Genomic DNA, 21,755 nt, shown 5'->3' with positions numbered 1-21,755 from the left:
TGTTAATTTGGAAAGCAGTTTAAGTGGTATGATGTTATGTCCTAGTGATCCTAGGAATAAGAGGGAAGGATTAAGGAAGGAAAGACAGCAAGTTATTGATTAGTCTTTTAAGAAAGTCCCTACTCATGGATGTGAAGATGGCAACAGTAGACACCGGGAACTGCCAGAGCAGGGAGGGAGGGTGGGAGGAGACAAGGGTTGACAAACTAACTATTGTGTGCTGTGCTCACTGTGTGGGTGATGGGCTCGTTTGTATCTGAAATCTTCACACCATCCAGTGTACACATGTAACAAACCTGCACATGTACATGTACTTCCTGAGTCCAAAATAAAAGTTGAATTTTTTTTTTTTCAAAAGTGCCTGAGGAAAAAGATGAACTGTGGTTATTTTTGAAGGGTAATAAGACTTTTTTGAGAAGAGGCTGGGGCTGGGGTGGGATGGTGGACAGGGGAGGGATAGGAGCATGGACAAGGGAGAAGATAGGGAAGGCGCAGAGCTGTCTTAAGGCAGGGGAGAGGTGAGTTGTAGAAGGCACCGTGAAGTAGGTATCTTTTTTGAGAACAAGTTTGTGTAATTGTGTGGTTGTGGGGATTGAGGGGAATGACATTGGGCAGTCTGTCTCAAACAGTGCGGAGAATTCTCTTTTGGGGGTTGGAGGGAGGGGTGCCAGTAATACTTAAACTTGTCCTACTGCAAAACCTCCTTTACCTCCCTTCACCAATTCACACGACATTGGCCAGAAGCAGCTGTACCAAGTGCAGGAACTCTCTGAAGGCTTGAGTTTTATCAATTCATACAAAATCTACATTGTATGGATACTTTAATATTTATTTTTAAAAGTTTATTTTTCCCCACTAATGTTTAAGTAAAATTTATTCTTCAGAAAGAGTGTGCCATGTCTATTATATGGTTTCCAATATCCATGATGAAAACATCCCAGCTTGAGAAGCACTGATGAAGACAACACTTCGGAATGTGGAAAGGATTGCTGAGCAGTGCCAGTTTGTGGGAGATGGTTTTTATCTTTTCAGTGCTGCTGACCTATAAGAGTAATGAAAAAATTCAAAAGTTGGGGGCCACATAATCGGAAAAAAAAATAATTTGTTCTTTAGTTTGCAGTTTGAGAGGGGAAGAAATACAAAGCTGGTTTGATCAGCTTTTTTTTCTTAATTGAAATTTTTTCAATATATTCCTTAAGTAATTTTTGTAAAATTATGGCAATTGGAGGTTGGAGTGAGAGAATGGACTAAGAAAAAAGACTGAGCTGTACTAGAAAAGGACTGACATGAAGCAACAGATGTTATGTAGGTGAGAAATGAGCAGGAATTAGGCTTACAGAGAAGAAACAGGGAAGATTTTGTAGTATGTTCATGGTGCTGCTGATGTTATGTTTGTTTTGTTTGTTTGTTCATTTAAGTAGAGGAGTTTATTTTGTGCTCTTACATCCCTAGGCCTTTTGCAGCCTCCTTCCCTTATTGATAGCACCTGACCCAATTTAGGATAAGCCTAAAAAAGGGCTATTCCCCATAGGGGCTTATAGGACTAGTTTCATGCTCAGACAGGAACTTTCAGATCCACCTGTGCAGAAATGGACTAAATACATAGGTGGGGTTCACTCTGCAAAAGACTTAGAGAAGAGGAGGAAAGAGTTTTAAGTACCAGTAACTATGCATTTAAAGCTGATGAAAGCAGTCAGGAGCTAATAGCCTAAAATGTTGTGTTCTGTTAGTTGAACATTTTAAAATATTCATCTTAATTCATAGGTTGTGAATCCATATGGAAGCAACCAAAAGTAACCGTCTCTCCCAGATTCAGTGTTACAGTTCCTTTCAAGAGATTCCAGGAAAATAGACACATTTCTTTCAAAAAGCTATGTGCAAAGGCACACCAACTTGTTATGTACCTCAAAGCTCAAAGACACAAAGATGTACTTGTGTTTAATAATTCTATAATTTTTAATTTTTTATGTATGGTAAGTGGTGAAAAGCTTTTTTTTTTTTTTTTTTTTTTTTTTTTTTGAGACGGAGCTTTGCTCTTGTTGCCCACGCTGGAGTGCAATGGCGCGACCTCGGCTCACCGCAACCTCTGCCTCCCGGGTTCAAGCGATTCTCCCACCTCAGCCTCTCGAGTAGCTGGGATTACAGGTGTGTGCCACCATGCCTGGCTAATTTTGTATTTTTAGTAGAGACGGGGTTTCTCCATGTTGGTCAGGCTGGTCTCGAACTCCCGACCTCAGGTGATCCACCCTCCTTGGCTTCCCAGAGTGCTGGGATTATAGGCGTGAGTCATCATGCCCTGCCAAAAAGCTCTTTTGACTAAGACAACAAAAAAAGTTAAGTGCCTTAAGTTGGGACTGGTAGATAGAGGACTCTGTTGGAGGTTGATTCTAGGCTCAGCTCTGTCTCTGATCAGCTGCCTGACTTTGAGTAAACCGTGTTAGGTTTCTTGGCCTGAGTGTCTGTTCTTAATTGTTGGGGTAGATGAGGACAGTGATTTTCAAACCTTTTTTTAGCGTGGAACTCTTATGTTTAAACAAAGTCTCGTACAGAAATATAAACAAATAGAACCTATTTCCACAGACCTGTTTGGGGCTAGAGATTTTATCCTTGATGAACACCAGACTGGGTTACTAAATTTAGCTCTAAACCTTTCTTTTTGTTGTAATTAATATTTTTCATTCCTGTCCAAAATCTTGACTCTCAGGCATTCTTGGAGTCTTTTCCTTTTTTCAGTTTCATGGAGCTACAAAATACTAGAGCGACCCTTGTGGTTTTTCAGTTCGAGTTCTAGATCCAAGAGGTGAGGGTGGACTTCAGGTTGTCTGAAGTCTCTGAAATTGTACACAAAATGTTGTGTTTTTTGTTGTTTTTTTTTTAACTTTTTAGGGAAAAGATACATAGTTTTCATCTATACTAAGAGTATAATACTATTTTTTATGATATGTTGGAATTGAAGATGTTTATTATACATTCTTTAAATAGCAGAAAAATTGGAAACAACCTGTATAGCCAGGAAAATGGTTAAAAAGATTGTGAGTTGCCATTTAAAATGACATTTAGAACAAATTATTTTAATAGTATGGGAAAATACTATTTAGAAAAAGCATGACACAAACTCACATATACCGTATGATCTCAGCCACTTTAAATTACGCAAATAAGACTAGAAGGAGGTGTATCAAATTATGTTATCTCTTGGCATTTGGGATTATAGATTTATCTTCCCAGTTTACTATAATAAGCATATATAACTTCCATAAAAAGATTTTTAATGTAAAGCATTTCACAGAAATGACAACAAAATGATCTGTGGCTCTAGTAGCTTTCTTGTGTAATATGATTATTATTATTAAAACTTTACTCTGCACCTACTGTTTCTATACAGTTGTCTTTTTCTGTTAGCTACTAGAACAGTGGCATGTAATCAGGTATGTTCATCAGAGCCGTACATGGAGTATTTAAAAATGTACATGTCTCACTCTATCCCCACAGCTTCTGATTAAGTATGAAGAGTAGGGCTAGCATCCGTATTTTTTAAAACCTTTACAAATGATTTAAATCAGCCGCCTAACTGAGAATGTTATCTATAACCAGAAGCTGTTGAGTATGATACTTACCTTCCGCTTAGCAGCAAGCATCAACGTTTGAAGCCTTCACTTCACATTTAGTTGTTAAACTTAAGGGGAAAACAGCATATTTGAGTTATAGAAAATAAACCCAAATACGGGTGCTATACATTATTTTAAAGCTAGCTAGACAAGAATCTTGAAAAGAGTCCATTTAATACTATTCCATATCTCTAATGCATGTTGCTTTTGGTTTTATCTTTTACTCCCTAGTGAATGGAGTGCCATAGAAAAAGAAATGGGTGATGGACTGCAGAGTGCTGGTCATCATATGGATGTGTAAGTACCTCGAGAACTTTTGTGAAGCCTGAGGTGAAGTCCTGTAGTGAAGCATTAGTGACTCTTCTATTCTTCTGTTTTTATCAAGTTTGCTGGCATTTATATTGCGCTCTATGTGTACATATCTTACTTAAATTTATCTCAGGAATGCAAACTTAGTTTAACATTTGAAAATCCATCTAATTCATATTTTAACAGAATGAAGATGAAAACATTGAAGGTATGTTCATTTCCATACATGTAGAAAAAGCATTTGATGAATTTTAACACCCATTTACAGTAAAAAGTCTCATCAACTAGGAATAAAAGGGAATTTTCTCAGTCTAAAATTTATAGCCAATATTGTACTTAATAGTGAAATATTGAGGCTTTCTCTTAAGGTCAAGAAAAAGGCAAGGTTGTTTGCTCTTGCCGCTTTTAGTAAACATTGTACTGGAGGTCCTACTCAATATGGTGAGACAAGAAAATTAAATAAGAGGCCTAAATATTAGGAAGAAGCAAAACTATATTTTCAGTTGAAAGGTCTTTTACACAGAAAACCATAAACAATCAACCAAAAATATTGTAGAACAACTGATTTTTTTTTTTTTTTTTTTTTTTTTTTTTAAAGAGACTAGGTCTTACTTTGCTGCCCAGGCTGGAGTGTATTGGTACAATCACAGCTCACTGCAGCTTCAACCTTCGGGGCTCAAGCACACCTTCCACCTCAGCCTCCCAAGTAGCTAGGACTACAGGTGCATGCCACCACGCCTGGCTAATTATTTTTTATTTTTTTGTAGAGGCAGAGTGTTGCTATGTTGCCCAGGTCGATCTTGGACTCCTGGCCTTAAGCAATCCTCCTGCCTTGGCCTCCCAAAGTGCTGGGATTACAGGCGTAAGCCGCTGTTCCCAGATTGAATTAAAAACTTTTTTTTTCTTTTTTTAGAGATGGGGTCTTGCTGTGTTTCCCAGGCTGGTCTCAAACTTCTGGCCTCAAGGGATTCTCCCATCTCAACCTCCCAAAGTGCTGGGATTAGCGGCGGGAGCCAGCACACCTGGCCAACAACTGAATTAGTTTTATTTTTTCCAACTTCTATTATAGGTTTAGGGGTTGCATGTGCAGGTTTGTAAATTGCCTGACTTGGGGATTTGGTGTACAGATCATTTCATCACCCAGTAAGCTTAGTACCCGAGAGGTGGTTTTTTGATTCTTACCCTCCTCCTAACCTCCACCCTTAAGTAGGCATTGATTTCTGTTGTTCTCTTCTTTGTATCCACGTGTACTGAATGTTTAACTCCCACTTATAAGTGAGAATATGTGATACTTGGTTTTTTGTTCCTGTGTTAATTCACTTAGGATAATGGCCTTCAGCTGCATCCATGTTGCTGCATCCTTATTGCTGCATCTATTCTCTTACATGGCTGTGTAGTATTCCATGGTATACATGTACCACAGTTTCTTTATCCAGTCCACCGTTCATGGCATTTAGGTTGATTCCATGTCTTCGCTATTGTGAATACTGCTGCAGTGAACACAGGCATGCATGTATCCTTATGGTAGAATAATTTATATTTTGGGAGATGTAGACCCAGTACTGGGAGACTGCTGGGTTGAATGGTACTTCTATTTTAAGTTCTTTGAGAAATCTCTAGACTGCTTTTCACAGTGGCTGAACTAATTTACTTTCCCAACAGCAGTGTGTGTGTTCCTCTTTCTCTGCAACCTTGCCAGCATGTTATTTTTTGACCTTTTAGTAATAACCATTCTGGCCAGGTGCAGTGGCTCACGCCTGTAATCCCAGCACTGTAGCAGGCTGAGGTGGGCAGATCTCTTGAGCCTAGGAGTTCAAGACCAGCCTGGGAAACATAGCAATAACATGTCTCTGTTATTTAAGTTAAAAAAAATAATAATAATAATAACCATTCTGACTAGTGTGAGATGGTATCTCATTGAGGTTTTGATTTTCATTTCTTTAATGATGTTGAGTATTTTTTCATGTTTGTTGGCCACATGTATGTCTTCTGTTGAGAAGTATCTGTTCATGTCCTTCCCCCCACTCCTTTATTTTTATGTTTATTTTTGTTTTCATTTTTTCTGAGACGGAGTCTCACTCTGTCACCCAGGCTGGAGTGCAGTGGCGCAATCTTGGCTCACTGCAACCTCTGCCTCCCAGGTTCAAGCAATTCTCCTGACTCAGCCTCCCGAGTAGCTGGGATTACAGGCGCCCACCACCACACCCGGCTAATTTTTGTATTTTTAGTAGAGACAGGGTTTTGCCATTTTGGCCAGACTGGTCTCAAACTCCTGGGCTTGAGTGATCTGCCCAACTCAGCCTCCCAAAGTGCTTGGATTACAGGGGTGAGCCACCGCACCTGGCCCTTTTTTTTTTTTTTTTTTTTTTGGAAGACAGAGTCTCACTCTGTCACCCAGGCTGGAATGCGGTGACACCATCTCAGTTCACTGCAACCTCTACCTCCCGGGGTCAAGCGATTCTTCTGCCTCAGCTTCCCGAGTAGCTGGGACTACAGACATGTGCCACCACACCCGGCTAATTTTTGTATTTTTAGTAGAGACGGGGATTCACCATATTGGCCAGGCTGGTCTCAAACTCCTGACCTCATGATCTGCCCACCTCAGCCTCCCAAAGTGCTGGGATTATAGGCGTGAGCCACTGCGTCCGGCTTTTTTTCTTTTTTTAAACAGAGTCTTACTCTGTCTCCCAGGCTGGAGAACAGTGGTGCTATTGGCTTACTGCAGCCTCCTCCTCCCCGGTTCAAGCGATTCTCCTGCCTCAACCTCCCAAAAGTGTGGGATTACAGGTGTGAGCCACCACGCCTGGCCTCCTTTGCCCATTTTTTTTTTTTTTTTTTTTTTTTTTTTTTTTTTTTTACTTGTGCATGAATGTTTATAGTAGTACTATATACAATTGCCAAAAGGTGGAAAGAACTAAATGTCCATCAACAGATCAATAAGCAAATTGTGGTATAATCTATCCAATGGAATATTATTTTTGGCCAACAAAAAGGAATAGTGGTGCATGCTACAGTGCAGATGAGCCTTGATAACATGCCAAGTGAAAGCAACCAAATACACAAGGCCACATGTTGTATGATTCCATTTGTATGCAATATCCAGAATAGGTAAATCCAGAGACAGACAGTAGATTGGTGGTTGCCAGTGGCCAGGGGAAAGAGGAAATAAGGGAATACCTGTCTCATGGGCATGGGTTATTTTTTTTTTCTTTTTTTTTTTTTTTATTGATCATTCTTGGGTGTTTCTCGCAGAGGGGGATTTGGTAGGGTTACAGGACAATAGTGGAGGGAAGGTCAGCAGATAAGCAAGTGAACAAAGTTCTCTGGTTTTCCTAGGCAGAGGACCCTGCGGCCTTCCGCAGTGTTTGTGTCCCTGGGTACTTGAGATTAGGGAGTGGTGATGGCTCTTAACGAGCATGCTGCCTTCAAGCATCTGTTTAACAAAGCACATCTTGCACCGCCCTTAATCCATTCAACCCTGAGTGGATACAGCACATGTTTCAGAGAGCACAGGGTTGGGGGTAGGGTCACAGATCAACAGGATCCCAAGGCAGAAGAATTTTTTCTTAGTACAGAACAAAATGAAAAGTCTCCCATGTCTACCTCTTTCTACACAGACACGGCAACCATCCGATTTCTCAGTCTTTTCCCCACCTTTCCCCCCTTTCCATTCCACAAAACCGCCATTGTCATCATGACCCGTTCTCAATGAGCTGTTGGGTACACCTCCAAGCCGGGGTGGTGGCCGGGCAGAGGGGCTCCTCACTTCCCAGTAGGGGCGGCCAGGCAGAGGTGCCCCTCACCTCCCGGACGGGGCGGCTGGCCGGGCAGGGGGCTGACCCCCCCCCACCTCCCTCCTGGTCGGGGCGGCTGGCCGGGCAGAGGGGCTCCTCACTTCCCAGTAGGGGCGGCCGGGCAGAGGCGCCCCTCACCTCCCGGATGGGGCGGCTGGCCAGGCCGGGGGCCGAACCCCCACCTCCCTCCCGGACAGGGCGGCAGGCTGGGTGGTGGGCTGACCCCCCCACCTCCCTCCCGGACAGGGCGGCTGGCCAGGCGGGGGGCTGACCCCCCACCTCCCTCCCGGACAGGGCGGCAGGCTGGGCGGTGGGCTGACCCCCCCACCTCCCTCCCGGACGGGGCGGCTGGCTGGGCTGAGGGGCTCCTCACTTCCCAGTAGGGGCGGCCAGGCAGAGGCGCCCCTCACCTCCCGGACGGGGCGGCTGGCCGGGCGGGGGGCTGACCCCCCCACCTCCCTCCCGGACGGGGCGGCTGGCCGGGCTGAGGGGCTCCTCACTTCCCAGTAGGGGCGGCCGGGCAGAGGCGCCCCTCACCTCCCGGATGGGGCGGCTGGCCAGGCCGGGGGCCGAACCCCCACCTCCCTCCCGGACAGGGCGGCAGGCTGGGTGGTGGGCTGACCCCCCCACCTCCCTCCCGGACAGGGCGGCTGGCCAGGCGGGGGGCTGACCCCCCACCTCCCTCCCGGACAGGGCGGCAGGCTGGGCGGTGGGCTGACCCCCCCACCTCCCTCCCGGACGGGGCGGCTGGCTGGGCTGAGGGGCTCCTCACTTCCCAGTAGGGGCGGCCAGGCAGAGGCGCCCCTCACCTCCCGGACGGGGCGGCTGGCCGGGCGGGGGGCTGACCCCCCCACCTCCCTCCCGGACGGGGCGGCTGGCCGGGCTGAGGGGCTCCTCACTTCCCAGTAGGGGCGGCCGGGCAGAGGCGCCCCTCACCTCCCGGACGGGGCGGCTGGCCGGGCGGGGGGCTGACCCCCCCACCTCCCTCCCGGACGGGGCGGCTGGCCGGGCGGGGGGGCTCCTCACTTCCCAGTAGGGGCGGCCGGGCAGAGGTGCCCCTCACCTCCTGGACGGGGCGGCTGGCCAGGCGGGGGGCTGACCCCCCCACCTCCCTCCCGGACGGGGCGGCTGGCCGGGCGGGGGGTTGACCCCCCCACCTCCCTTCCGGACGGGGTGGCTGGCCGGGCGGGGGGCTGACCCCCCCACCTCCCTCCCGGACAGAGCGGCTGGCCGGGCAGAGGGGCTCCTCACTTCCCAGTAGGGGCGGCCGGGCAGAGGCGCCCCTCACTTCTCGGACCGGGTGGCCGGCCAGGCGGGGGGCCGAACCCCCACCTCCCTCCCGGACAGGGCGGCAGGCTGGGCGGTGGGCTAACCCCCCCACCTCCCTCCCGGACGGGGCGGCTGGCCGGGCGGGGGACTGACCCCCCCCACCTCCCTCCTGGACGGGTTGGCTGGCCGGGCGGGGGGCTGACCCCCCCACCTCCCTCCCGGATGGAGCGGCTGGCCGGGCAGAGGGGCTCCTCACTTCCCAGTAGGGGTGGCCGGGCAGAGGCGCCCCTCACCTCCCGGACAGGGTGGCTGGCCGGGCGGGGGGCTGATCCCTCCACCTCCCTCCCGGATGAGGTGGCTGCCGGGCGGAGACGCTCCTCACTTCCCAGACGGGCTGGCTGCTGGGCGGAGGGGCTCCTCACTTCTCGGGCGGGGCGGCTGCCGGGCGGAGGGGCTCCTCACTTCTCAGACGGGGCGGTTGCCAGGCAGAGGGTCTCCTCACTTCTCAGACGGGGCGGCCGGGCAGAGACACTCCTCACATCCCGGACTGGGCGGCAGGGCAGAGGTGCTCCCCACATCTCAGACGATGGGCGGCCGGGCAGAGAGGCTCCTCACTTCCCAGATGTGATGGCGGCCGGGAAGAGGCGCTCCTTGTTTCCTAGATCCTTTGCCCATTTTTAAATTGAGTTGTTTTTTGCCTGTTAATTTGTTTAAGTTCCTTATAGATTCTGGATATTAAACCTTTGTCAGATACATAGTTGGGGAATATCTTCTCCCATTTCATAAGTTATCTGTTTACTCTGTTGATAGTTTCTTTTGCTGTGCAGAAGCTCTTTAGTTTAATTAGGTCCCAACTGTCATTTTTGTTTTGTTGCAGTTGCTTTTGGAGTCTTCATCATGAAATCTTTGCCATAGCCTATGTCCCAAATGGTATTTACTAGGTTTTCTTTTTCTTTTTTTTTTTTAATAGTTCTAGGTTTTACATTTAAGTCCTTAGTCTATCTTGAGTTGATTTTCGTATGTGATAACAGGAAGGGGTCCAGTTTAAATCTGCATATAGCTAACCAACAACTGAATTTAATTAAGATGCAGGATGCAAGTTTAATATCTAAACATCTATTATATACTAGCAACAACAATTTGAAAATAAAAAATTTAAAACAATGCTATTTATAACATCAAAACATAAAACTTACGTATTAATTTAATGAAAGATATGAAAGACCTCTACAGTGAAAACTACATAAAACATTGCTGAGAGAAATTAAAACCTAAATAAATGGAAAGATAAACTATGTTCATGGATTGGAAGGCATTGTTAAGATGTCAGTTCTCCCCAAATTGCTAATTCTAAAGTTTACATGGGCCAGGCACAATGGCTCACACTTTTAATCTCAGCTGTTTGGGATGCCGAGACAGGTGGATCACTTAAGGTCAGGAGTTTGAGACCAGGCTGGCCAACGTGGTGAAACCCTGTCTCTACTAAAAATACAAAAATTAGCCGGGTGTGGTGGCGCATGCCTATAGTCCTAGCCACTTGGGAGGCTGAGGCAGGAGAATCACTTGAACTCGGGAGGCAGAGGTTGCAGTGAGCCGAGACCACACCACTGCACTCCAGCCTAGGTGACAGAGTGAGACTTCGTCTCAATAAAATAAAATAAAAAATAAAAGTTTATATGGACATTTAAAGAACCTAGAATAGCTACAACAATCTTGACAAAGAACAAAACTGGAATATATTACTTTCAAGATTTACTAGGCCAGGCACAGTGTATCACGCCTGTAATCCCAGCACTTTGGGAGGCTGAGGCGGGTGAATCACCTGAGACCAGGAGCTCAAGACCAGCCTGGCTGACATGGCGAAACCCCATCTCTACTAAAAATACAAAATAAATTAGCCAGGTGTGGTGGCAGGCACTTGTAATCCCAGCTACTCTGGAGGCTGAGGCAGGAGAATCACTTGAACCCAGGAGGCGGAGGCTACAGTGAATCGAGATTGCACCATTGCACTCCAGCCTGGGTGACAAGAGTGAAACTCTGTCCCCACCTCCCAAAAAAAAAAAAAAAAGATTTACTATAAAGCTAAGTTATAAAGATAGTGAGGTATTGGCATAAAGTTAAACAGATTGACCAGGTACAGTGGCTCATGCTGTGATCCCAGCTCTTTGGCAGGCAAACGTGAGTAGATCCCTGGAGTCCAGGAGTTTGAGATCAGCCTGGGCAACATGGCAAAACCCTGTCTCTACAAAAAACTACAAAAATTAGGCCCGGCATGGTGGCTCAAGCCTGTAATCCTAGTACTTTGGGAGGCCAAGGTGGGTGGATTATGTGAGGTCAGGAGTTTAAGACCAGCCTGGTCAACATGGTGAATCCCTGTCTCTACTAAAAATATAAATATTAGCCAGGTGTGGTGACGTGCACCTGTAGTCCCAGCTACTCAGGAAGCTGAGGCAGGAGAATTACTTGAACCCAAGGAGGCAGTGGTTGCAGTGAGCCGAAGATTGCACCACTGCACTCCAGCCTGGGTGACAGAGCAAGACTCTGTCTGAAAAAAACCAAAACTACAAAAATTAGCTGGGAGTGGTGGCATGCACCTGTAGTCCCAGCTACTCGGGAGGCTGAAGTGGGATGATCACTTGAGCCCAGAAAGTCAAGGCTGCAGTTGAGTCATGATCCTGTCACTGCATTTTAACCTGGGTGAGAGTGAGACTGTGTCTCAAAAAAAAAAAAAAAAGAAAGAAAGAAAGAAAGAAAGATAAATAGATCAATGGAACAGAATTCTGTACAGAAATAGTCTCACACTTCTATAGTTCATTTCAACAAATGGTGTTGGAATAACTGGATATCTAAATGGAAAAAAAAAAGAACCTTGAGCCTTATCTTACACTTGACACAAAACTAATTCAATTCGGATCATACACATAATTGTAAAAGGTAAAAGTATAGCTTTTAGTGGAAAACATTGTTAAGAAGGATATGAAAAGAAAAAATTACTTTAAATGGCAAATTGGTCTTCATCAAATTTAAAATTTTTGTTTAAATTTTGATGACCAATTTACCATTTGATACCATTGAAGGAGCAAGAAATTGAGAGTTAAATGGGGTGCAGAGTTTCAGTTGCAGACGATGAGAAAATTATGGAGGTGGGTGGTGGTAATGATTATGCAGCAGTGTATATATACTTAATACCACTGAGTTGTATACTTAAAAATTATTAACAAAGTAAATTTTATATTATGTATGTTTTACTATTTTTTAAAATTTTAATATAAATTGATACAGGGTCTCACTGTGTTACCCAGGCTGGTCTCAAACTCCTGGGCTCAAGTAATCCACCGTCACAGCCTCTCAAAGTGCTGGGATTACAAGCATGAGCCACCAGGCCTTTACTATTTTTTAAAAAGTGAGACTATTAAGACGGTGAAGAAGCAACTTTAGGAGCAAACATTTCTAAACATAGTATAGAAAGAACTCCTGTGATTCAAAAAGACAAAAAATAGATCTTAAATATTCTCACCACAATAATAATGCTAAGTATGTCAGGTGATGGATATGTTAATTAGCTTGATTTAATCATTTCATGATGTATACATACGTCAAAACATCACATTGTACACTGTAAATACATACAGTTCTTTAATTATACTTTAAAGCTAGGAGCGAAAAAAGAAAAAATGTGTTTATCTAAATATTACTTTTCCTTAGGCCATGTTCCAAACCAACTAGCTACTTTTTTCAACTATTTTGTTTAACCTTAAGTTGTCCTGTGGTCTCTTGATTTGGCATTTCAGTGTTTCCAAGAATTTAGGATTATCCCTTCAGTTGATTTATGAAAGTGTTAAATAAAATTCTGAGTACTGAGATCTAAAAATCTTTATCATTTATACTTCCCCACCCTAGGATGTTCCAGTTTCTCCCTACACTGTGTTTCCTATCTTCAGGCCACAAGTCCTCTTTGTTTTCTTCACATTAACTCTTCCAGAATCATAGACTTAGGAACTAAAGGCAGGTTTTCCTACTCTTAATAGTGATTCTCAAGACTTTTTTTCAGTCACATATAAGAAATTATTCACTCATAGCTGTAAGTTTGTACTTACAGAATGTATATGTTCACTGCTTACATAAATCCTGTAAGCACATTGCTTTTCAAATGAACCTTAGCATAGTTTTGTTTATTTTGTCTTACAACTTCAATAAACTTGATGAGGCAGGCCTAGAGACATAAAGTATGTCCATGCGAAGGAACCAGAATTAATTTGAAAGAAGGATACCTGTTGTATCACACAGAAGTAGTACATACACATAGCCCCTGTCCTTATGGAATTTACAATGCTATCAGAGAAATAAAACCAACACACGAGGCCGACTCTAGGTGTACTGCCTATGAGTTAGTCCTGCTCCTCAAGGAGCAGTGCTCTTCAATAAAAGGTTTCCACCTGACACCACCGGCTCACCCTTGAATTCTTTCCTGGGCGAAGCTGATAACCCTCCTGGGCTAACCTCCAATTTTGGGGCTCACTTGTCCTGCATTATCTAGATCTGGTAATTCCTTATCTAATGTCAGTCTAAAAGGAACTAAACAGTGGAATGGTGTGTGTAATTAAATGTATCTGATAAACTGCAACTTGCCATGTATTTCATACAATTTTATATTAAATTACAATACCTTGTATCAGCTATGGTTTCTTCTCTTTTTTTTTCTTTTTTTTTTTTTTTTTTTTGGTGAGACAGAGTCTCACTCTGTCACCCCAGCTTGAATACAATGGCACATTCACAGCTCACTGCAGCCTTGGACCTCCTGGGCTCAGGCATTCCTCCCAAATTAGCCTCCTGAGCACCTGGGACTACAGGCATGCACTACCATGTCCAGCTAATTTTTGTATTTTTTGTAGAGACAGGGTCTTGCCATGTTGCCCAGGCTGGTCTCGAACTCCTGGGTTCTAGTGTACAATCTCCAATTACAGCTTTTCCATCTGCCCTGGCTTTAGTACTGAGTTTTCTCTTGTCACTAGATTTGTCACACTCAGCCTATCAATTGGCACATTGTAGATGCTCAACAAATAGATAATTCAAATAAATAAGAATCACTTTTTAAAAAACCAACACATGGGATATGACTTTGATAAAATTTAAGTTCAAATTGTTGATAAGGGAACGAAAGTAGAATGATGACTAAAGACTAAAGCAGTCTGGGAAAATTTCCTAGAGGTGTTGAGACATGTGCTTGTATGGTTTGGAGAAGCAATGTGGGAGCCATCACATTCTGTACAAATGAAGACTCATGCACAGGAATGAAACTGGGATGACATTGAGGGAATCTCCCAATCAAAGCAGAGGTTGCTATTAAGAATTAGTATAAAATGGCCGGGCGCTGTGGCTCACACCTGTAATCCCAGCACTTTGGGAGGCTGAGGCAAGTGGGTCAGGAGATCGAGACCATCCTGGCTAACACGGTAAAACCCCTTCTGTACTAAAAATACAAAAAATTAGCTGGGCGTGGTAGCAGGCACCTGTAGTCCCAGCTACTTGGGAAGCTGAGGCAGGAGAATGGCGTGAACCCGGGAGGCAGAGCTTGCAGTGAGCCGAGATCGCGCCACTGCACTCCAGCCTGGGCGACAAAGTGAGACTCCGTCTCAAAAAAAAAAAAAAAAAATTAGTATAAAATAAGCTTCTAAAATTTTCTCCAACCTTTATTTACTCTACTTTTTCTTTTGTAGCTATTTGGCATCATTATAATAAATAATTGCAACCAAGAACATATGTATACCAATTCTACCAAACTCTTATTCTTTCTACAGATTTTGTAGCCCTTTTATGTATGTCTTTGAACAAAAGATATTACAGTCTTACAAGCTTCTTAAACTGCCTATGAAAAGGACCATTTTTTTGTTTGTTTATTTCTAAGTCAAAATGTTGACCGAAACATTTTGGTAAAATTCAATAAAATCATCATGGTAATTACACATTTCTGTCAGTGATTCTAAACGCTAATTCTCACTGTCTGTACTTATAACATCACTGATGGGTAGCAAACTGTCTGTGGGCCACACTTAGAATTGCTGTTTTTTGTTTGTTTGTTTGTCTGTCTGTTTGTTTTTGAGACAGAGTCTTGCTGTGTCACCCAGGCTGGAGTGCACTGGTATGATCTTGGCTCACTGCAACCTCCTCCTCCCGGGTTCAAGAGATTCTCCTGCCTCAGCCTCCCGAGTAGCTGGGATTACAGGCGCCCGCCCCCACTTCCGGCTAATTTTTGTATTTTTAGTAGAGACAGGGTTTCACCACGTTGGCCGGGCTGGTCTCGAACTCCTGACCTCAAGTGATCTGCCCATCTTGGCCTCCCAAAGTGCTGGGATTACAGGTGTGAGCCACTGCGCCCAGCCTAATTGCACTTCTCTAGAACCCTACTACTTTGTATTCCAATGAAAGTAACTCTATGCAATGTGTGTTTTTTTTTTTTTTAAACAGGTATGCATCTTCTATTGATGATATTTTGGAAGATGAAGAACATTATGCAGATCAGTTAAAAGAGTATCTTTTTTATGCAGAAGCATTGCGGTAAGTTTAATAAAAGTTCCAGGTGCAGCCACAGGGTTGTTCACCACTCTCCTCATATGCCACTGTAAAGTACAGATAGTAGAATGTTTTTTAAATGAATGCATTCCCTCAGATAATGAAAGAGGTCTCATTGTATTTCTCTGTGTTGCAGAGTGCTAGGCATAAACATGTAAGATGAGGCCTGCCCTCGAAGCATCATTTTGATAAAACCTGCCAGCCTCAGGCATCAAGTGTGCCTGTATGTTGTTGTTTCCACTTTTTCCAGTTTGAAGATTGGAAGCAAAATACAGATTCAGTGTGTGTAACAGTATCTGTTACTAGGTTGTATATTGCTATTTTTATTCTGTGTGTCTTATCAGTAGCTTGTACAACGTCCTTATGTAACAAGGACTTTCTTATCTGTTCTTATGTTATCTTTTACAGAGCCAAAGGGAATTCTCTTTTAGATAGTCCTATGTGACTAGGAAAAAGTTAATATATTTTTTTCTGATCAGTTTAGAAAAAGGAATTATTTTCCCGGAATAGGTGGCTTTTGGTCAGTTGTCCTGTCACTTTTTTTTTTTTTTTTTTTTTTGAGACAGAGTAGAGTTTGGCTGTGTCACCCAGGCTGGAGTGCAGTGGCGTGATCTCGGCTCGCTGCAACCTCCACGTCCTGGGTTCAAACTATTCTCCTGCCTCAGCCTCCTGAGTAGCTGGGATTACAGGCGCCTGCCAACACACCCAGCTAATTTTTGTATTTTTAGTAGAGACAGGGTTTCACCGTTGTTGGCCAGGCTGGTCTCAAACTCCTGACCTCAGGTAGTCCGCCCGCCTTGGCCTCTCAAAGTGCTGGGATTACAGGCATGAGCCAACGCTGTCCTGTCGCTTTTAAAAGCAGTATAAGAATTCTGTTAGGAAAACAAAAGAGCACAATTCCCTTACCTCTGTGGTGATTGGTGTGAAATCATTTGCACATTGTTAGCTTGTTTTCCTTCTAGGGCTTTGAGTAGTAGAAGTCTCACCAATGTATTTTCAAGTCACCAAGCAAAAGAAAGTTGGCTGGGTGAGGTGGCTCCTGCCTGAATCCCAGCACTTTGGGAGCCCAAGGCGGATGGATCACCTGAGGCCAGGAGTTCGAGACCAGCCTAGCCAACATGGTGAAACGCCGTCTCTACTAAAATTACAAAAAAGTTAGCCAGGCATAGTGGTGGGTGCCTGTAATTCCAGCTGCTGGAGAGGCTGAGGCAGAATAATTGCTTGAACAGGGGAGGTGGAGGTTGCAGTGAGCCGAGATCGCACCATTACACTCCAGCCTGGGTGACAGAGTGAGATTCTGTCTCAAAAAAGAAAGTTGCTGAGTACAGTGGAATTCTCTGCAGCTCTTAAAAATTATAAAAGGGATTAATGTATATTGACATGGAAAGATGGCCAGGGTGTATAGCCATGTGAGAAAAGATGTAGGAACCATTTGGGGTGCATGGATATGGTATTTGTCAATGCCTAGCTAAATTCTGAAAGATTATATACTATCTGGTAACACCGATTATATCTGGATAGTGGGATTGGAGGAAAGAGTGTTCTTGAACTTTCTTGTTGTATTTTGTATTTTTTATTTTTTTGAGTTGGAGTTTCACTCTGTTGCCCAGACTGGAGTACAGTGGTGCAATGTCTGCTCACTGCCACCTCTGCCTCCTGGGTACAAGTGATTCTCCTGCCTCAGCCTCCCAAGCAGCTGGGATTGCAGGCGCGCACCACCATGCCCGGCTAATTTTTGTATTTTTAGTAGAGATGGGGTTTTACCATGTTGGTCAGGCTGGTCTTGAACTCCTGACCTCAGATGATCTGCCCACCTCGACCTCCCAAAGTGCTGGGATTACTGGCATGAGCCACCATGCCCAGCCTCTTTTTTTTACTTTGTGCATTGCTGTATTAGAATCTTTTCTTTTCTTTTTTTTTTCTTTTTTTTTTTTTTTTTTTGAGATGGAGTCTCGCTCTTTCACCCAGGCTGGAGTGCAGTGGCGCGATCTCGGCTCACTGCAGGCTCCATCCCCCGGGATTCACGCCATTCTCCTGCCTCAGCCTCCTGCGTAGCTGGGACTACAGGCGCCTGCCACCTCGCCCGGCTTTTTTTTGTATTTTTAGTAGAGACGGGGTTTCACCGTGTTAGCCAGGATGGTCTCAATCTCCTGACCTCGTGATCCACCCGCCTCGGCCTCCCAAAGTGCTGGGATTACAGGTGTGAGCCACCGCGCCTGGCCGAATCTTTTCTTTTTACAGTGAACATGGATTACTTTTATGATCATAAAAACTAATAAACATTTCTAGGCCAGGCGACATGGCTCATGCATATAATCCTAGCACTTTGGGAAACTGAGGTGGATGGATTGCTTGAGCCCATGAGTTTGAGACCAGCCTGGGCAACATGGGTGAGACCCCATCTCTACAAAGCACAAATTAGTTAGATGTGGTGGCACATGCCTTAGTCCCAGCTACTTAGGAGGCTGAGGTGGGAGGATTGCCTGAGCCCAGGAGGCAGAGGTTGCATTTAGCCGAGATTGCACCATTGCCCTCCAGCCTGGGTGACAGAGTGAGACCTTGTCTCCAAAAAAAAAAAAAAAAAAAACCTAATAGACATTTCTAAATCACAAAGAAGAAAACTTTGAGGTATTATCTTTTCTAAGAATACTCAGTTGCTATGTGAGATTACAGCATTAGTTCTTACCTTATGTAAGAACTAATTATGTATGTAGTTCATTATGTATGTAATTATGTATACATATGTATACATTATGTATGTAGTTCTCACATACATTAAAAAATGTTTTATGTATGTGATAATGGCATGTTTATTGAAAGAAATGTTCCAAGTATATGGAAAACTTTTTTTGTGTTAAGAATATATGACATTTTTGGCCGGGTACAGGTGGCTCAATGTCTCTAATCCCAGTACTTTGGGAGGCCGAAGTGGGCGGGTCACCTCAGGTCAGCAGTTTGAGACCAGCCTGGCCAATATGGAGAATTCCCATCTCTACTAAAAATACAAAATTAGCTGGGTGTGGTGGCGCATGCCTGTAATCCCAGCTACTCGGGAAGCTGAGGCAGGAGAATCATTTGAACCCGGGAGGCGGAGGTTGCAGTGAGCCGAGATCGCGCCATTGCACTCCAGCCTGGGCAACAAGAACAAAACTCTGTCTCCAAAAAAAAAAAAAAAAAAAAAAGAATATATGAAGTTTTTATGGTTAGGTTCTGCTAGATTCCATTAGATTCCATTTTTAATGTTGGGCTACTACATTTTAAACTTGAAAATTCTGGGCACACACATTCTGCCCTAGTGAGACATTGTGAATGGTTCTCCTCTACCCTTGAAAAAAATGTTTGACATGTTAAAGGAAAAGTTAAATGGCAGCACATTTTTCCATCTGTAGGGCTGTGTGCAGGAAACATGAACTTATGCAGTATGACTTGGAGATGGCTGCTCAGGACTTAGCATCCAAGAAGCAGCAGTGTGAGGAACTGGCAACTGGGGTGAGTATTTTCCTTTTGGCCTGTGATGATATTGTAGCAACACAGAATGTTCCTCACAAGCACTCACTCTGAGTGAGTAACTCACTCCTGTAGAATCAGTTCCAGTTACAATACTCAGGATGGCTGAACCTTTTACAGGGGAGTAATTTGTGAGTAACTTTATAATTCTTTTATTATTATCTTGATACAAAATGATGTAAGCCATTAAAACCATGTGCTGTATAGAATTATAAGAAATTTTGCCAACATTTCTCTGGTGTAATCAGTATCATCCGATTTCGTTTTAAAAAAAAAAAATTATTGGGCTGGGCACGGTGGCTCACACCTGTAATTCCAGCACTTTGGGAGGCCAAGGCCAGTGAATCACCTGAGGTCAGGAGTTCGAGACTAGCCTGGCCAACATGGTGAAACCCGATCTCTACTAGAAATACAAAAATTAGCCAGGTGTGGTGCCTCACACCTGTAGTCCCAGCTACTCAGGAAGGTGAGGCAGAAGAATTGCTTGAACCAGGGAGTCGGAGGTTGCAGTGACCCGAGGTCACGCCACTGCACTCCAGCCTGGGTGACAGAGCAAGACTCCATCTCAAAAAAATTGTTTTTATTAATTTTTATTTTTTGAGACAAGGTCTGGTTCTGTTTCCCAGGCTGGAGTGCAGTGGTATGATCAGGGCTCATGGAAGCCTCAAACTCCTGGGATCAAGCGGTCTTCCTGCCTCAGCCTCTTGAGTAGTTGGGACCACAGGCATGTGCCCCTGTGCCTGGCTAATTTTGTTTATAGTCTCATCATGTTGACCAGGGTGGTCTCAAACTCCTGGACTCAAGTGATCCTCCTACCTCCGCCTCCCAAAGTGCTAGGATTACAGGGGTAAGCCACCATGCCTAGTCTATCATCTGGTTTCTAAGTCCAAGTGAAAAAACATGCAGTGACCTTTATGAGGTTTAACTTTGCAAGGTACTTTGCAGAAATTTTAGTTGACTTTGAAAAGCCTTACCCACTTAGAACCAGTGCATCTCGCCTAACAGGGAGCTTTTGATGTACTTTATTCTTTAATGCTTACAGTGAGTACTTGTGAGGAAAATTCTGTACCTGATTGCATTAGTCTTGGATCATTTTTATAATCAGCTTTCTACTCCAGTTATTCATTGCAATAAATCAGCCATCATGGTGAGCAACACACATTCTGAAAGTAGTAAACCAGCAGCAATGTCTCTACTTAGTTAATAAGCACTGTAGTTTTTTTTTTGTTTGTTTGTTTGTTTGTTTTTAGATGGAGTCTCGCTCTATTGCCCAGGTTAGAGTGCGGCTCACTGCAAGCTCCACCTCCTGGGTTCACACCATTCTCCTGCCTCAGCCTCCTGAATAGCTGGGACTACAGGCGCCTGCCACCACGCCCGACCAATTTTTTTTTTTGTACTTTTAGTACAGACGGGGTTTCACCATGTTAGCCAGGATGGTCTGAATCTCCTGACCTCGTGATCCGCCCGCCTCAGCCACCCAAAGTGCTGGGATTATAGGCATGAGCCAGCGCGCCTGGCCAAGCACTATAGTTTTAAAAGTGCTTTTCACAGAGATTACCCACTGGCTACATCTGTGAAAAGTCACAGATATATGTGGGGAAAGACTTGTGACCAGGACACATGTATAAACTAGGCCCTTGGTTTATTTTTAAAACTCAGTGGGAGAAATTCCCAGGCCATTTTCAGGGATCTTGGTTCTCTATCCTACATGTCAAGGGAAAAGTGTTTTCTTCAGTAAACTCCAGAGAGTGAGGAAATGTTAAAGCAGTGAAGCTTGGGGTTGCCTTCCCATGCTTGGATTTAGGTATCCTGTTTTATTAATAGATGACCAAGTTTGAGCGTTGAGTTATGCAGATTTTAAATATGCTTCTTTAGTTTGGTTTATTTCCATAGTTGCCTAGTGAATTTATCTACTATTTTTATTACATAAAGTAATTTTTAAAATATCATTCATACAGAGTAAGAAATAACGTCTAATATTTCACGTGGAAGTTTTCCATTTGATTATGAAATTCAAGCCAGGTATGGTAGCTTACGATGGCAATCCCGACACCTTTAGCAGCAGAGGCATAAACCCAGAATTGCTTGAGCCCAGGAATTTGAGACCAGTGTGGATTAATATAGCTAGACCCTGTCTTTACCAAAAATTTAAAAATTAGCTGGGTGTGGTGGCATGCACCTGTGGTCCCAGCCACTTGGGAGGCAGAGGTGGGAGGATCACTTGAGCCCAGGAGGTTGAGGCTGCAGTGAGCCATGATTGTGCCACTACATTCTAGCCTGGGCAACAGAGCAAGACCCCATTTAAAAAAAAAAAAAAGAAATTCAGTTAGAAGTGTCTTCTTTTTGACTACTCCATATTATTTCAGTGTTAGAAATTCTATTAGGATTCTTGGCTATGACTCTGTAAAAATAAATAAAAACTCATATAAGAGATCCCTGGTTGTGAAGCTTATGGTGGTTTTGTCTGACCTAGGGGAAATATGGCAAATGTTTTCTATTTCCTTTGTGTGTGTAGTGAAATATATATAACGTAAAATGTACCATCTTGTCCATTTTTAAGTATATAGTTCAGTAGTGCAGTCATCCCTCAGTATCTTCAGTGAGACTGGTTTAAGGATCCCTTGGATACCAAAATCCTCAGATGCTTAAGTCCCTTCTATAAAATGGTGTAGTATTTGCATGTAACCTGTGCATATCC

General features: G+C 44.1%; 1 protein-coding gene across 2 annotated transcripts in view; it reads left to right on the top strand.

Annotated features, from left to right (window-relative positions):
* SNX4 (sorting nexin 4) overlaps positions 1-21,755 on the top strand; it is a 78,550-nt gene that overhangs the window by 48,873 nt on the left and 7,922 nt on the right. Inside the window, exons 9-11 of one of the 2 annotated variants that reach the window (XM_019024626.3) lie at positions 3,840-3,905; positions 15,446-15,535; positions 18,940-19,039. In XM_019024626.3, coding sequence (XP_018880171.1) covers positions 3,840-3,905; positions 15,446-15,535; positions 18,940-19,039 — 256 coding nt within the window. The other variant, XM_063704122.1, reaches the window with a different exon arrangement.

The sequence above is a fragment of the Gorilla gorilla genome, chromosome 2, assembly GCF_029281585.2.
Source record: "Gorilla gorilla gorilla isolate KB3781 chromosome 2, NHGRI_mGorGor1-v2.1_pri, whole genome shotgun sequence".
Taxonomy (NCBI): domain Eukaryota; kingdom Metazoa; phylum Chordata; class Mammalia; order Primates; family Hominidae; genus Gorilla; species Gorilla gorilla.
Note: the sequence above shows the minus strand (reverse complement) of the source record. Positions and strands in the feature narration are given on the sequence as shown.